This window comes from Somniosus microcephalus, chromosome 2 (genome assembly GCF_052327205.1).
Source record: "Somniosus microcephalus isolate GS21.2 chromosome 2, FLI_Smic_1.0, whole genome shotgun sequence".
NCBI lineage: Eukaryota > Metazoa > Chordata > Chondrichthyes > Squaliformes > Somniosidae > Somniosus > Somniosus microcephalus.
The window spans coordinates 262,188,488-262,204,658 of record NC_140988.1 but is presented as its reverse complement, the minus strand read 5'-3'; the positions used below and the strand labels follow the sequence as shown (position 1 = coordinate 262,204,658).

Sequence of the window (16,171 nt, the reverse complement as noted above, 5' to 3'; positions counted from 1 at the left end):
TAACCAGTCCATGCCGGTGTTTATGCTCCACTAAAGCCTCCTCCTGCCTTTCCTCATCTAACTCTATCAGCATAACTCTATTACCTTTCTCCCTCATGCATATCTAGCCTCCCCTTAAATGCATCGAAACTATTCACCTCAACCACTCCTTGTGGTAGCGAGTTCCACATTCTCACTACTCTCTGGGTGAAGTCGTTTTTTCTTGATTTGATTTCTTGGTGACTATCTTATATTGATGGCTTCTAGTTTTGCTCTTCCCCACAAGTGGAAACACTCACTCTGTGTCTACTCTATCAAATCTTTCATAATTTCAAAGACCTCTATTAAGTTCACCCCTCAGCCTTCTTGTGACCCAGCCTGTTCATCCTTTCCTGATGGGTATCACAGCCATGAAGTACTTTTGAAGTATAGGGGGAAAAAATCGGTATCTCTCCATTTGGGGCGTCGTTATCGGCCGTGCGCAAAGTTCAGCGCCTGGCGCTAATTAGCGCCTCCGACAGCAAACTTGGCTTTTATCACCCCTGGAGGTGATTGGAGCGCTAAATCAGGCGCTTCACACCTGTCTTAAGGTGCAAACACTGAGGAGTGAGGCGCTACCTCAGAGTGCTGGTGAAGCAGGGAAGGGCAAATCAAAATAAACCTGCAAAGTGCTGCTCAGTACTCAAAACTCCTTCACACAGCGTTGAATCTCTCCAGAAGCCTCTCTCTCTTTCTCTTTCTCAGACTGCGTGATGCAAAAATGTCACAGACAAAAAAAGGCAGGAAGCGGTCGCCTTTAAATAGCGCTCCCCTAGTCCCTTTCTGACAGCATAACGCTCCCCTCAACCTGTTATTGCTAACGGCAAGCGGTAGGCAGGGGGAGCCACTCAATATCCGGTCCGGGGCGCTAACGGGGCGTTGCGCACTCGACTGACGTCACAATCTGTCGGCGCAGGAGATCGTGGTGGTAGTGTTTAGAGCCGCCGCAAAATGTCTCGTTAATTTCGCGAGCGGCACAATCGTCGCCGCACCCGGCCTCTAGTTGCTTTGCGCCCCAATTGGCGCCCTCTTAAGGCGCTAATGGGAGGCGCAAACAACTGAATTTTTCCCCTATAGTCTCTGTTGTAATGTAGGAAACGGGGCAGCCGACTTACACACAACAGGGTCGCACTGGTTGAGTGATGTTGGTTGAGGGATATATATTGGCCAGGATACCAAGGAGAATTCCCCTCCTCTTCTTCGAAACATTGCCATGGGATTGTTTATGTCCACCTGAGAGAGTAGATGGGGGCCTCGGTTTAATGTGTCATCCAAAAGGCGGCACCTCCCACAGTGCAGCACTTCTTCAGTGCTGCACTGAAGTGTCAGTATTAGATCAGGAACTCACATCCTTCTGACTTCAGAGGCAAGAGTGCTACCACTGAGCCACGGCTGATATTTTGTGCTACAAGTTATGCCAAATCAGCTTTGAAAAGCAAATTCTCCACAGTGCCTGTGGAAATTCTGTAATTGCATGATGCACCTAGAATGCTGATGTCACCTTGCCTCTTCAGAGTAACATTTTGATTACAATGTGGTTTAATTTGAGTGCTCAATTTTATGATCATTATAGTGTATTCTGCACCAGTCCTCACATTAAAGCTTGATGCAAAGCTCATACATACTAATAAGCATGTAAATTAAAAAGTGAACAAAGAGTATTGAAGTCTAGAGGTATGCTGATGGGGTGACCTACAGCAGCTTATTAGGTGGAGAATTTTTTTAATAATTTAAAAAGGGCTAAATTTGACTCTAACCCACAAAAGCACTTTTCCATTGAAGTGCTTGTAGATACATTGTTATTCTTTCCACAAAGCAATATTTGAGTGTTCTGCTAATTTTTGCAATTAAAGCATTTCAGACAACACTTTAGGGTCTCAAAGTGTGGCTTAGGTCGTTCAGAATAATGCATGCAGTAGATATTAATAATAAATGTGTTCTTTTATAATACTTGAAATTCTATTGAAAGTATAAAATCCTGTTACAGCCTCTTTTACGTGTGTGATTAGTAATTCCATTCGCTTCTGACTAGTACTGAGTCATATTAGATTATTTTTTCTTTATATCGTTTTTTTACTTTTTGTTCCTTTTATTTTATCCTTTCTTTTACAATTTTTCTTCATTTTTATCATGGCCGTTATATCATCTTGTATAGTCTCTAAAATGCTTGATTTTATTTTCCGTGCTTTCTTCCCACTCTACTTCCCCAGGATTGTTCTGACACCCCTTTCCTGCTCAGCATGAAGCTTTCCAAAAATGTGAACATTTATTTTATGGGGAAGAAAAATTAATACTAGCCTCATATTTATATTTTATTTTTTCTACAAATGTTGAAGTTCTAACAGCTAGTACTGAAGTGGTAGATTTTGTGTCCCTGCCCATGATTCCCATAATCATTTTCTGATCTTAGTCCGGGGGAGATGCAGGGCTGAGATTAAGCACTTTCTAATAGACAGAAGGACTCGCACTCACCATGCTCTTGTGTCATTCCCAGCAACTAGATACAAAGCAGCATGAAAATTAAGAAAACATGGGAAACGATAAAATCATTTACCCCATCAAACCTGTTCCTTTTAAAGATCATCAGCAATCGGTTCTATTGTGAACTCTGCTCAACCCATTTAATCTCCTGAAATAAGATTCTACAAAATTCTCCTTTTCTCCCCTAAAGTAGTTTAAGCAAACTCCTAAGAATAAGCTATATTATTAATCGTTGAACAGTTTCCTTTTTTGGCATGATATCTCTGTGATCCAGGCAGCTCAGCAAGTACAAAAGGCAAAGTGGGAGATTTCAAAAACGTTTTTTAAAATGTCACATTTTTGGGCCTTGTGTCAGAACTGCTGGCGGTACAGTGCTTTGGCGGGTGCTGGAACTATTTCCCTTCTTTGCTCACCCAAAATGGGTGACCTGGACACTGGAAACACAGTCGGGAGCCCACCAACATTCTGTGCATGACTCTGACCCCAAAAATGGGCCAAGATCAGGGGCAGAGGAATGGAGCAGGCAGAAGTTGCACTGCTATACAGGCTGAGAGGAAAATTTGCCTTAGTATTCCAAGTGTGGCCTCATTAATGATAGATTCAAGGTCAGAATAACTTACTTCAACTTAGTCAATTGCTCTTGAGGTGTATTTCAGTGCATGATTAACCATATTGATAACTGACTCACGTTAAATGGATAGTTTCAGTGAATGATCAATCATCCACAAAATCTTGTCCCTTTCCACTTTTACTAATGGGCATCCCTAAATCATGCGCAAGTTTTATGTTTATCTTGATTAAAGATTCATCCACCATTCCTTAGCCTATCTGCTTAATTGGTCGCAATCCCATTGAATTCTATAAATCTCTTATAATCATTGCCTGGGCACATAGCTAAGTGCCATCAGCAAACTTTATATTATTGTTACAAGAAGTTTTATTACATATTATGAATGGTGGGTACCCAGAAGTGGTTGTACCCATCTGTAGCTTTTTCCATTTATTGTCACCTTCTGCTTTAAATGTTACACCAGGTTTGCCATTAATCTTCTTTATAAGTCTCACATTTGGAACTTCATCAGATGCCTTCTAAAACTTCAAATTGATTATTGTATCTACTGTGTTGTGCTTGGCAAGCAATTTAGTTACCTCTGAAAGAATTCCAGTATACTTTTAAGTATGAGGCACATACTGTTGCTGGCTGTATCTTATGGCCTATGCAGTCTTTAGATGAACATCAGCAGTAGTATCCCATAAAATGCTGTGGAATTTTTCCCACCACTGATGTCAGACTAACTGGCCTATAAATTCTAGGTTCATGCCTCACATTGCTTTAAAAGTAATAACATTTACGATCATTGGGTGCATGTCATTTGATTCAAGACCCCTGGAGGCATTTTAAGTATCAGCTTGGCTCATTGGTGGCACTGTCGCCTCTGAGTCAGAAGATAGTGGGTTCAAAACTCAACCTCCATAGTGCTCCGTAGGCGGTGCTGCATTGTTCGTTGTGCCGTCGTTTGAATGAAACACTAAACTGAAGTTTTGTCTGCCTGATCAGGTGGACGTAAAAGATCCCAATGCACTATTCAAAGAACAGTGGATTTCTCCTGGACATTTACCTCATTGCTGTTTACTTTGCTATGTGCAAATTGGCATTTGCCTATAAAACAAGTGACTACATTTCAATTGTCATTAATTGGCTATGACATTCTGAAGACATGAAAGGCGCTATATAATGAAAATTCATTCATCTTTAAACCTTTACGTTTCATCATTGCACTAACAGTAGGTTGCTTGCTCGTCATCTCGGACAGAAATGGCACTTGGTATGAAAGAGAGAAAATATCTACCAAAGCAATGAATTGACTCATTAAGTTTAAACCAAATAAGGGCTTGAAGAGATTCATTTAAAAAATGCACAAAAAGTTACGGTAGATCAGATCGATTAAAGTACTGGAAGGCTGAATTCTCAACTAGCAGCCTATTTGGCTGGGGTGACTTTGCTTCTGCGCTTCACTTCCCTTCACACAATGCCCACAAATGGGTACTTTCCATCAGGGGTCACTGGATTATAATTAGGAAAGGGGAGTTCAGGCTGATTTTCTTTTTGTCTCCTCACTAGAAGTTACTGTAAAAAGTTGTGGTACCCTGTCACCATTCTGGCTGAAATCAGCTAACCCAGCATTGACCAGGGATTGAACATGGAGGGTGGGTTAAAATCTCTGCGGATGTTCTCCCAATTTCCTACCCTAACCTTGCGGAAGATCGGTTGAAACTGCTGAGAAACAGCTGTCTGTACCATTTCCTCAGGACATCTCAAAGCGCTTTACAGCCAATGGAAGTACTTTTTTTTTAAAGTGTAGTCACTGTTGTAATGTAGGAAGTTAGCAACAGCATAAAAAGAGTTTTTATTATTTTGATTTATCTGCAATGTTGTATTCATCTGCGCAGAGGATCTTATTCGTATGTTCAGTTGCACATTAATGATCCTCCGGCACGGTTTGAAGAAGAGTTTGGTAAAGGGTAGCTATTCAGAGTGGCAGAAGGTGGAAAGTGGACTCCCACAAGGATCAGTACTGTTCACAATTTACATTAATGATTTAGACTTCAAAAACACAATTCCTAAAATTGCAGATGACACCAAATTGCGAGGTCGGGGGTGGGGGAAAGAGTCAATACTGAGGAGGACTGCAACAAATTACAAGAAGACATTAATAAACTTGCAGAATGGGCATATAATTGGCAAATGAATTTCAACACCAATAAGAGAATTGAAAAGTAGAGAATTTATGCTAAACATGTATCGAACTTTGGTTAGACCACACTTGGAGTACTGTGTACAGTTCTGATCACCATATTATAAAAAGGATATAGAAGCACTGCAGAGGGTGCAAAAAAGATTTACAAGGATAATACCGGAAATGTAGGATTATACCCATCAGGAAAGGATGAATAGGCTGGGTCTCTTTTCTCTTGACGAGCAGAAATTTCCTCCAACTAAATATTGGGAAGACTGAAGCCACAAACTCCGTTTCCTAACCACCGACTCCATCCCCATCCCTGGCAGCTGTCTGAGGCTGAACCAGACTGTTTGCAACCTTTGTTTCATATTTGACCCCGAGATGAGCTTCTGACCACATTCGTGCCATCACTAAGACCACCTATTTCCATCTCCAGAACATCGCTCGACTCCACTCCTATCTCGGCTCATCTGCTGCGGAAAACCCTCATCCATGCCTTTGTTACCTCTAGACTTGACTATACCAACGCACTCCTGGCCGACCTCCCATGTTCTACCCTCCTTAAACTTGAGGTCATCCTCTGCTGTCCGTGTCCTATCTCGCTCCAAGTCCCATTCACCCATCACCCTTGTGCTCGCTGACCTACATTGGCTCCCGGTTAAGCAACACCGTGATTTTTAAATTCTCATCCTTGTTTTCAAATCCCTCCATAGCCTCGCCCTTCCCTATCTCTGTAATCTCCTCCAGCCCCACACCCCCCCCCCCCCGGCCCCCGAGATGTCTGCGCTCCTCTAATTCTGACTTCTTGAGCATCCCTGATTATAATCGCTCCACCATTGGTGGCTGTGTGTTCAGCTGCCAAGGCCCTAAGCTCTGGAATTCCCGCCCTAAACCTCTGCGCCTCTTTACCTCTCTTTCCTCCTTTGACGCTAATTAAAACCTACCTCTTTAACCAAGCTTTTGGTCATCTGCCCTTTGGTCATGTGGCTCGATGTGAATTTTGTTTGATAATGCTCCTGTGAAGTGCCTTGGAATGTTTTACTATGTTAAAGGTGCTATATAAATACAAGTTGTTGTTGTTGTTGAAGAATGATCTAATAGAGGTCTTTTAAAATTATGGAAGGTTTTGATAAAGTAGTCAGAGAGAGCATTTCCACTTGTGGGGAAGAGCAAAACTAGAGGCTTTCCGTATATAAGATAGTCACCAAGAAATCAAATAGATCAGCCATGATCTTATTGAATGGCGGAGCAGGCTCGAGGGGCCAAATGACCTACTCCTGCTCCTATTTCTTCTGTAAATAGGGAATTCAGAAGAAACTTCTTTACCCAGAGAGTAGTGAGAATGTGGAACTTGCTACAACAGGGAGTGGTTGAGGCAAATTGTATAGATGCATTTAAGGGGAGGCTCGGTAAGCATATGAGGGAGAAGGCAATAGAGGGTTATGCTGATAGAGTTGGATGAGGATGGGAGGAAGCTCAAGTGGAGCATAAATGCCGGCATGGACTGGTTGGGCCGAATGGCCTGTTTATGTGCTGTATATTCTATGTAATTCTATGTCAGAGCAGCAAGTTCTCCTCGTGTGCTGGCCAGTAATCCTCCTTCAACTGATAACCCCAAATAAAACAGTTTAACTTGTAATTCATCTCATTGCTGTATACAGGTCAATGCTGGTGCAGAATGGCTGACACTTTTGCCTCCAAAACTGTCATTGCACTACAAAAGCATCTCATTGTATGAAGCACTTTGATGATGTCAGAAAGTGCGATATAAATGCATTTATTATTATTTTATACTCCTGGGCCTAGAAATTCGGTATAGCCGCATTTGGGGCGCTAGTCCTGGCGATGCGCAAAGTTTAGCGCCAGGCACAATTTAGCGCCACCTAGCGCGATATTGGGTTGCAGCGCCCCTAAAGGCGATTGCGGCGCTAAATCAGGCGCTGCACGCTAACCTGGCGGCGCAACCCAATTTTGCAGCGGCGGGGCACAGCGAGGGTGCTGTCAATAATCACTTTCCCTGAGACACAGTGGTGCCGGCCAGCTCTTAAAGGGGCAGGTCAATTGGCATCACCAGACACACTCACTGCCTTGTCGGCCTTCAAAGCGGTGGGAGCCTACCTGTGGCACACCAGCCTAGCAAGACATGGAAAGGGTGAGGCAGAGGGCGGAACGCCTCACTGATGGGGCATTGGATGCTTTGGTTGGCGCAGTGGAATCAAGGCCAAGGAAGATGGTCGGAATGTGATTTATGTTTTGGACAGTCTCCCGGGTGTGAGAGGCAGTTATGTGTCAGTGTATTAGTTTTGCTTTCTGTTGCCATAGCTTTCTCATGTTTGAAGGAACCACATTTTGTGTAATGAAACACTTTCTTCATTTACAATGGCCATGCCTGCTATTTACATGCATCTTGCCCTTCACAGGCTTGGTGGTATCAGACCGGTTCCATTCCTGTTCTTGGAATGGCAGCAAGCATTCCGTGAGAGGGGCCTAGAAGCTACTTCTGATCAGCCTCTGACGCGCAGCCTGAGAAGAGCCGCTCGCGTAGAAGTTCAGGCCAGCAGCCATCTTCTCAGCCACCGACAGAGATGTCCTGCACCTTATCTGAGGCTGCAGATCTGGCTGAAGCAGCTGGCACAGCTGAGTCACCACCTCCTTTCTAAATCGCAGCCTTTTGACACACTGCTCCTCCGGCATGTTCATGTAGGAAAACTGCTGTCGGATAACCCTGCCAGCGTAAGGTCTGCTGTGGCGACGTCTGTTGGCCCTCCTCCATCTGGCCATGCCCGCCCCCCTCTCCCTGCATCTCAGTGCCCTTTCCAGATGATTCAGCAGCAGGACGTTCCCCTCCAATGCAGCCCCCATAATAAGTGCCCACAGGAAGGTTCCCCGTTGTCAAGGCTCACCAACAACAAGGTGATGGTCAGAAGGCTGAAGATCGTCTGCCTGCGCTGGCTCAGTGGTCAAATGGTTCTCGGTGTGCAGCTCAGCAACTCTTTGTAGCTCTCGAGGAAGTTGTGATCCAAAAATGGCTGCCACTTTTAAACCACACCAGTCCCCTTTAAATAACGCTCCTCCAGCCCGAGAGCGACTTGGTAAGGCCCAGGTAAGCTGTCACTATTAGTGCCAGGCGCTACGGAGGGGGGCGCCACTGAATTTCCGGTCCGGGGCACCCAAAAGGCGTTGCACACTCAAATGACGTCATAATCAGCCTGCGCCCGTGAGCGGGCGCTAAGATTTAGCGCTGGCACTAAATGCATGCTCAATATGGGGCGAGGCGCAGGAAATTGGCTAGCGCCCCACTTCTCGGCCTCTTTAGGCGTTAATCGGTGGCGCTATCAACCGAATTTCTCCCCACTGATGTTTAATTGCTTCAGTTCTTTAACATGTCCAGGGTTGAAGTACAGCTTTTCCCCAACACTTTGTTGGTATTAATCTGTATATCCGTCTGATCACCTGGATGTACACCCAAGTGCGCTGTGAAGTCCACCTCTGGTTATATTGCCAGCTCTCCTCAATAATCAGCAAACAGCAGGTATATGTCTACAAATGTGGTGTTTGTTTTTCATTCTGGAAGTTTCTAAATTTAGGGGTTTGCTTCCAGTGAATTTAAACCCATGATTATTATGGCCATAAAAAAGAAAGAAAGACTTGCATTTATATAGCGCCTTTCATGACTACTGGATGTCCCAAAGCACTTTACAGTCAATGAAGTACTTATTGAAGTGTAGTCACTGTTGGAATGTAGGAAACACGGCAGACAATTTGCGCACAGCAAGCTCCCACAAAGCAATGTGATAATGACCAGATAATTTATTTTTGTTATGTTGATTGAGGGATAAATATTGGCCAGGACACCAGGGATAATTCCCCTGCTCTTCTTTGAAATAGTACCATGGGATCTTTTACGTCCACCTGAGAGAGCAGACGGGGCCTCAGTTTAACATCTCATCCAAAAGATGGCACCACTGACACTGCAGCACTCCCTCAGCACTGCACTGGAGTGTCAGCCTAGATTTATGTGCTCATGTCCCTGGGACTTGAACCCACAACCTTCTGACTCAGAGGCGAGGGTGCTACCCACTGAGCCACAGCTGACACTACAGGCTGGATTTTCTCAGTAGTGTCGGGATGGTGGCGGGATAGCTGGTTGCCGGGTTCCTCATCCTCATCCTACTGGAAGCATACCAACTAACAACACACAAGGGTAGGCACTTGAGAAGTTTAGCCAATGTCCATGTAAAGTTTCTGGTAATGTGTTGTCATACAGTGAAATCTATATTTTCAACACTGCCCCTTATTGGACAGATCTGTGCACACCTTGTGAAGTGACTTGCTAAGTTCCAGTGAATGTTGAGACATAACTCCCTTCGCCCGCCCCCCCCCCCCCCCCCACAGGCTATAGTGATGAGTGTGCATGGAATGACTTGGACATTAAATGGATGCTTTACGGTGCTGGTGTGGGATGGTGTCAACTTGGCGCATCATGTGGCAGCCAGGGTTTACAGCGTCAAGTGAAGTAAATCTGGCCATGGTGATGCCATCGCTGGCCTCCCGGGCAGCAATGTTGTCGGGGGCTGATGTGCTGTGCAGCATCAGGTGATGGCGGAGAAGGTTGGTGGTGGTGTTGGTGCTTCTGGTGTTGGGGCAGCTGCAGGTGAGATGACAGAAGCAATCTATCAATGGTAAGAGAGGCTGTTCCATGGAGGTGGCACTGGACGTACAGTTGGATCTAAACACTTGCAAGCTAAAGAAATCTCTATATATGTCGTACAAATGCAGTAACCAGCAGTTTCTGCGCTCTGAAACTGACCATCTGCAACATGGCATTCTTTACACCACTTCTGCAGCTGTCAGCTTATAGATTCATCAGAGCAGACTCGACTCACGCCAGGGTGAGTTGGCGTGTTCCCCGAGCAGCGGGTAACCCGTGGGGGAGCACGTAAAATTGGAAGGAAACCTCAAAATACCATTAAATTGGCTCTTAACAAGCCATTTAATGAGTTCAATTGTCTCCCCTGCCGCTTGGTGTTGGGTCAGTTCTCCGCTGACAGACCCGACACCTGGGAGACTCACGTGGAGGCGGGTTGACGACGGGTTTCCTACCCGCTGTCAATCTTTGCTATTTTGACAGTGGATCCGCCTCCAAACCCGCCATCTGAGCGCCGGCAAAATCCAGCCCTACGTCTCATCCAAAAGACGGCACCTCCGACAGTGCAGCACTCCCTCAGTACTGTATTGGAGTGTCAACCTAGATTTTTTTGCTCAAGTTTCTGGGGTGGAACTTGAACCCACAACCTTCTGACTTAGAGGCAAGGGTGCTACCAACTGAGCCACAGTTGACACTGACATGAATAAGATGTCGAAATAGAGGAAATCTGCACCTTGGAGCCTGCTAAATCTTTGTGGGCAGCTTTTCACGAGGTCAGCGGCGAGAGCCGCCCATTTGCCGCTGACCGCAAAATCCGGCCATTGTTTTGAAGGCAAGCCTGCTTCAGAATTTAGAACATTTTTATCACCTACATGCTTATTATTTATTTCTTTTCTAAGCACATAGGAAAATGTTACATGATACTTAATTTTGTAGTAAATTTTGATTTTCTTGCATTCTTAACAGCTTGGATACGAGGGCGCAGAAAGGACCCACCCACCATAGAGGTAAGTTTCAAGGTCTTTTTATTACTTTTTTATTTACAGGAAACTCTCGTTTAAACGGCACCTAAATATCCGGAATTCTCTATTAACCGGCAAAATTCATACTACGAAAACACCTCAATAACCGGCAATGTTTCCGAGTCCAAGTCTCCCGCGGTGGCCGAGTTAGTCAGTGGGGGTAGTTCTCCAAACTGCCACTACTCGGCTTCTTGGCACTGTCAGAAGTCGGAACACCTCAATAACAGGAGTCTGACTCTTTGTTTCGGTAGATAACCCTCTCCATCATCCGGAATTTTTAATCAACCGGCACCATTCCGGTCCCATCGGTGCCAGATACCAGAGTTTCCTGTAAAATGTTTACAAAACTATATGTTAAGTGTCTAACAAGAAACACAAATACAGTATCAACTTAAAACCAGTAACACGAACATCACATCAAACTGAAAAATCGTACTCCTTGTTTAAAACAAATGTAGATTGGTACATAGAGGACACTACCTCTGTTGCTCAGAAACTCCTACTCATAATTTCTAAAAAAAAATCCAGTCTTCACAGTAAAAACTATAATCCATGGTTCCAAAAACATCAATGGATTATATGCTAATATTTGATAAGGACTTTATTCTGAATAAACTCTACTGTAAGTAGTGTAAATCCTCGTGTATTTTGATTAAAGTGCCCTATTTGTACTTTGTAAAAATGGTAAATAAGGCAATCACTCCCTAATGCATACATATTTCAATAGAAAAATTAGAGCATTATATCATTATTATTCTGCAGCAGATAGTCAAGATGTAGCAGGTCAGTAGAGGCTCAAAAGGTTGGGGAAATTGCAATTGTGCTCGGGCAAATGGGTCAGAATCAGAATTTGAAGTGTCGTGAATTGAACAAAGCTTCAAAGACCTGGACACACATCTAGAAAGAGATGGGTCACTGAAATAGTAACTGATGTATGTTGAAGAATGGTGTCACAATTAAATACTTGAAGGGGAGAAATTTGCAGGGGCTATGGGGAAAGGGCAGGGGAGTGGGACTAATTGATTAGCTTTTTCAAAGAGCCGGCACAGTCATGATGGGCTGAATGGTCTCCTTCTGTGTTGTATCATGCTAAGTCACAAAATTATGTTAGGATCAAGATATAGTTACTAAAATAAAGCATTTACATATTTTGCTTGAAGTCATATGTTATAATATTCTTGCAGCCTAATAGCAATTTATAATATTTTAGCCTCTTGTTGGTAGTGGGGCTTTACTTCACAAAACTGTACAAAAATGCCTATAATGATCGCTGGAACAATAGCCTGCCTATACATTTTAATACCGTCTTTGCGATGGTTAACTTATAAAATCAAATAACTAACTTTTTAAAAATTATTTGCAGTATAAATCTCTAGAATGAACAAGGTGCAGTCCAACTCGCTAAAGGCATCATGAGGGTGCATTAGACAAGCCATATTATGTTTGTAACAACCTCACCATGTACTGCTTGGTATAGTTGGTTAACATTGATGCAGTATGTGTTGGCAAGATGATACTTGGAGGTTTATTTTGTTTGTTTTCTTTGAATTCCCCTCTATATTTCTGCATTCTGCAGATTGCTAAACTACCAGGCATCCACCTCTATGAAGGAGTGGAATATTAACAATGCTTATTAAACTAAGCTGTTTGATAAAATAGCTTCAGTCGGTGCAAAAGGCTTTTCCTGTTACTTTTCCATTATTTTCTTTAGACCTAGCTTCAATAATATATGGGATAAATGGCCTCATCATTTGCATTGCACCATGCAAATTCACCTCGTTCTCAATACATCTGGATGGTGCATTGATGGTGAAAACACACTAAAAATCAATGCAATTTAGATTCTGACACTAAAGAAAGTAAGAATGAGGCACACTGCATTGGCACCAATACCCACATAGATTAAATATACAAATCAGCCCAAAGATTTACTCCAGCATCCTCCCACTGTGAATAGAATATCTTCAAGTACTTGTCGGTATATTGTACAGCTTTAGATGAGCCAATAGACTTGATTTCATGGCATTCATTTGGCGGGAGTTATGGTGAGTCATGTCACAGACAGAGTGGACTAGTCACACACAGACTTGCATCCTTGGAGCAACTCTAGAGTATGAGAGATGGTCCAAAGTGATGGATGTCTACAGTAAGGAAAATAAGTAACATAACTGCACTACCTCCTGCAAGCTTACTTTTTGAAAATATGCAGATAGAGGAAATCCTTTACATTGAAAGCACCCTACCCTAAGAATTTCCATTCCATTTGGTACTGTTGGATTTCTGAATATTAAATGTTACCATTTGTAAAGGAAATGGTAAGAAAAAAAATTAAGTCTTTTTTTGGCCTTTTTATTTTAATGAATTCTATTTGACTTCAAATTTGCTAATCTATTGTATTTTCAGTCCTTTGATTGAATTGTCTTGTTTTAGTTTTTTGCCCTCCCCATGCTTATCTGAATACCACACTGGTGTTTTGCTGACCTACTTGCTTCAGCCTTGTTTATTTTGTTTGTCTCTAGATTTATTTTTCTACCTTTTGTTGTTCTCTGCCTTTCCTTGATATTTTTAGTGAGGGTAGGTTGGGGGAGTCATAGGCAGCTCTCACACTTGGAGGGAGACAAAGAAGCTTGTGGAATATAATTTATAAGATTTTATAAAAGCTCACGATACTGTACCATTTTTGACATTTACACCTCAACAGGCATCTGAACTAATAAACCATTTTTCTCTGAAAAGTATAGTTGAGTTTTAAAAACAAAAAGTGTTAGTTATCTCAGTTGTTTTCTGCTGTATCTGTATGTTATGCAGAATTTTAAGATGTGCTCAATAAAATGGAAGTGTCACTGGTGGCCATCTTGAATTTTGATTTTGTTCGATCATGCCTCACTTCCAGAGGAAATTAAATCTTGATATGACATTTAACAGGATTTGATTGATTTTCAAATTGACTGTGTTCACACGAAAATTGAAGTGCTTCGCTTTTATCAGATTATCCATGAAAGGTTTTGATAGCGTACACACAGAGGGGTCGATTTTCAGTGTGCCGTGAGGTGGGCTTTTAGGCGTGCGGGGGGCTAAAATCCCGAATTCAGGGGTCCAGACACCATCCCGCCCAAAACCCGCCTCCATGTAAGTTTCAAAGGAGGAAGGTACCCGCCCCGCACTGGGACCCGCCGACCCGAGGCGGGAAGGGATTAGTGCCAATTAACTGCCTGTTAACAGGTAGTTAACAGGCAGTTTTTAGCCTAACCCCTATTTTGAAGGTTGTCGTGTGGGATTCCCGACGGCTCCAAACCACGCCAGGTTAGAGGAGGTGGGCCGTTGGGTTGAAGGACTTGGAGGGGTCGAGATGTCGGTGTTCAGGTGAGTGATGGGTGCATGAGTGCAAAGGTAAGTGTGTTTGGTTTGTCTAAAGTGTGTAAAGAAGTTTAAATTACCTGTACTTACCTTTACAGCCTTCCTTCCTCTGGGTTTCGGGAGTCCACCATTCAGCCGGCACGGGAAACAGAATGGCCGCGAGCTGTCAAAAGTGACAGCCTGCAGTTTTCAGTGCCGGCGAGATTTCTAACTGAGTCTGCGTTGAAGGACTCAGGTTAGAAGTAAGACTGTCAGCGTTTGACAGCTTCAAACAGCTGTGAAACACTGATATTTCATCTGTCAACACGTCTTGACAGATGAAATTTCAGTCTGTGACGTCACCTGTTGCCGGGTGGCCCTTAATTGGCCTGCTGAGCCCGCTGGGCGGGCTCAACAAGATCAATCAAGTTAAAATCGTGTGGATTGGCCGCATCTCGATGGAGGCGGGACGACAACCCAAAAGTTGTAGTCCCGCCTCCTTCCCGACTTCTGAATGAAAATCCAGCCCAGAGTGTTTCCACTTGTGGGGGAAGAGCAAAAATAGAGACCATCAGTATGATAGTCACCAAGAAATCAAATAGGGAATTCAGAAGAAACTTCTTTACCCAGAGAGGTGAGAATGTGGAACTAGCTACCACAGGGAGTGGTTGAAGTGAAAAGTATAGATGCATTTAAGGGAAGGCTAGATAAGCATATGAGGGAGAAGGGAATAGAGGGTTATGCTGATAGTTAGATGAGGAAAGACGAGAGGAGGCGCGAGTGGAGCATAAACACCGGCATGGACTGGTTGGGCCGCATGGCTTGTTTCTGTGCTGTATATCGTATGTTATCCAATTTAGAAACTAAGCCGGATTCTGCTAATAAGAATGTAGATTTAAGATTTGCTAGCTAATTGAATAGTTTCAAATTATTGTAGCCCCAAAATGTTTGTCACAAAGTCCACTTGCTTTAAAAGGGAAGCAAGATTTGATTGTGGTTACATATAAAATTTGGTAATAATTTACTAAAATATATTAGTTCTTTTGATCACCATATAGTAAATATGTTTTTTCCAATATGCATTAAAAAAAAATGATAGAAAGCTACGGGTAAAATTCAATGTTTATACAAACTAGGGTTGTATTCCCTGGAATTTTGAAGGTTATGGGGTGATTTGATTGAAGTTTTCAAGATATTAAGGGGAGCTGATAGGGTAGATAGAAACTATTTCCGCTGGTTGGAGAGTCTAGGACTCGGGGGCATAGTCTAAAAATTAGAGCCAGGCCTTTCAGGAAAGAAGTTAGGAAACACTTCTACACACACAAGATGGTAGAAGTTTGGAACTCTCTTCCACAAACAGCAGGGTCAATTGTTAATTTTCAACCTGAGATTGATATATTTTTGTTAACCAAACGTATTAAGGGATATGGGGCTAAGGTGGGTATGTGGAGTTCGGTCGCAGATCAGCCATGATCTCATTGACTGGCAGAACAGGCTTGAGGGGCTAAATGGCCTACTCCTGTTCCTATGTTTACAGTTTTTAAAAAAGTCGTAAGAAAACAAAACTGCCATTTGCAAATAGAGGGAGCTAATTGGTTAATTAGAGATAGTAACCATTACAGCTCTGGGAGTGAAATTGGTCTTCGGCGAAAGCGCAAAACGAGCGATAGCGAATCGGCAGTCCATTTTACACGGCACCAGATTTTCTTTTCCATTGAAGCAATGTAAAATGGGCTGACAATTCGCTATCACTGAAGACCAATTTCACCACCACAGTATCTCATTTACAGCTAATGTAATTTAACAACATTTTCATTAAACTTAATACTGTAGTAGTGAATGGTATGTCCAAGCTGCCTTAAAAAGGTAGTTTTATATGTTTCCACTTTTCTACAGTGTAGTTGAAGCCAGATCTCATTCAGTAT

General features: G+C 43.1%; 1 protein-coding gene across 5 annotated transcripts in view; it reads left to right on the top strand.

The window, feature by feature from the left end:
* The window catches only part of ndufaf2 (NADH:ubiquinone oxidoreductase complex assembly factor 2), a 219,276-nt gene that overhangs the window by 166,464 nt on the left and 36,641 nt on the right, over positions 1-16,171 (top strand). For all 5 annotated transcript variants that reach the window (XM_085971520.1, XM_085971541.1, XM_085971536.1 and 2 more), the window contains one exon: positions 10,855-10,895. In XM_085971520.1, the coding sequence (XP_085827646.1) occupies positions 10,855-10,895 (41 nt within the window). The remainder of the gene's footprint in view (positions 1-10,854; positions 10,896-16,171) is intronic.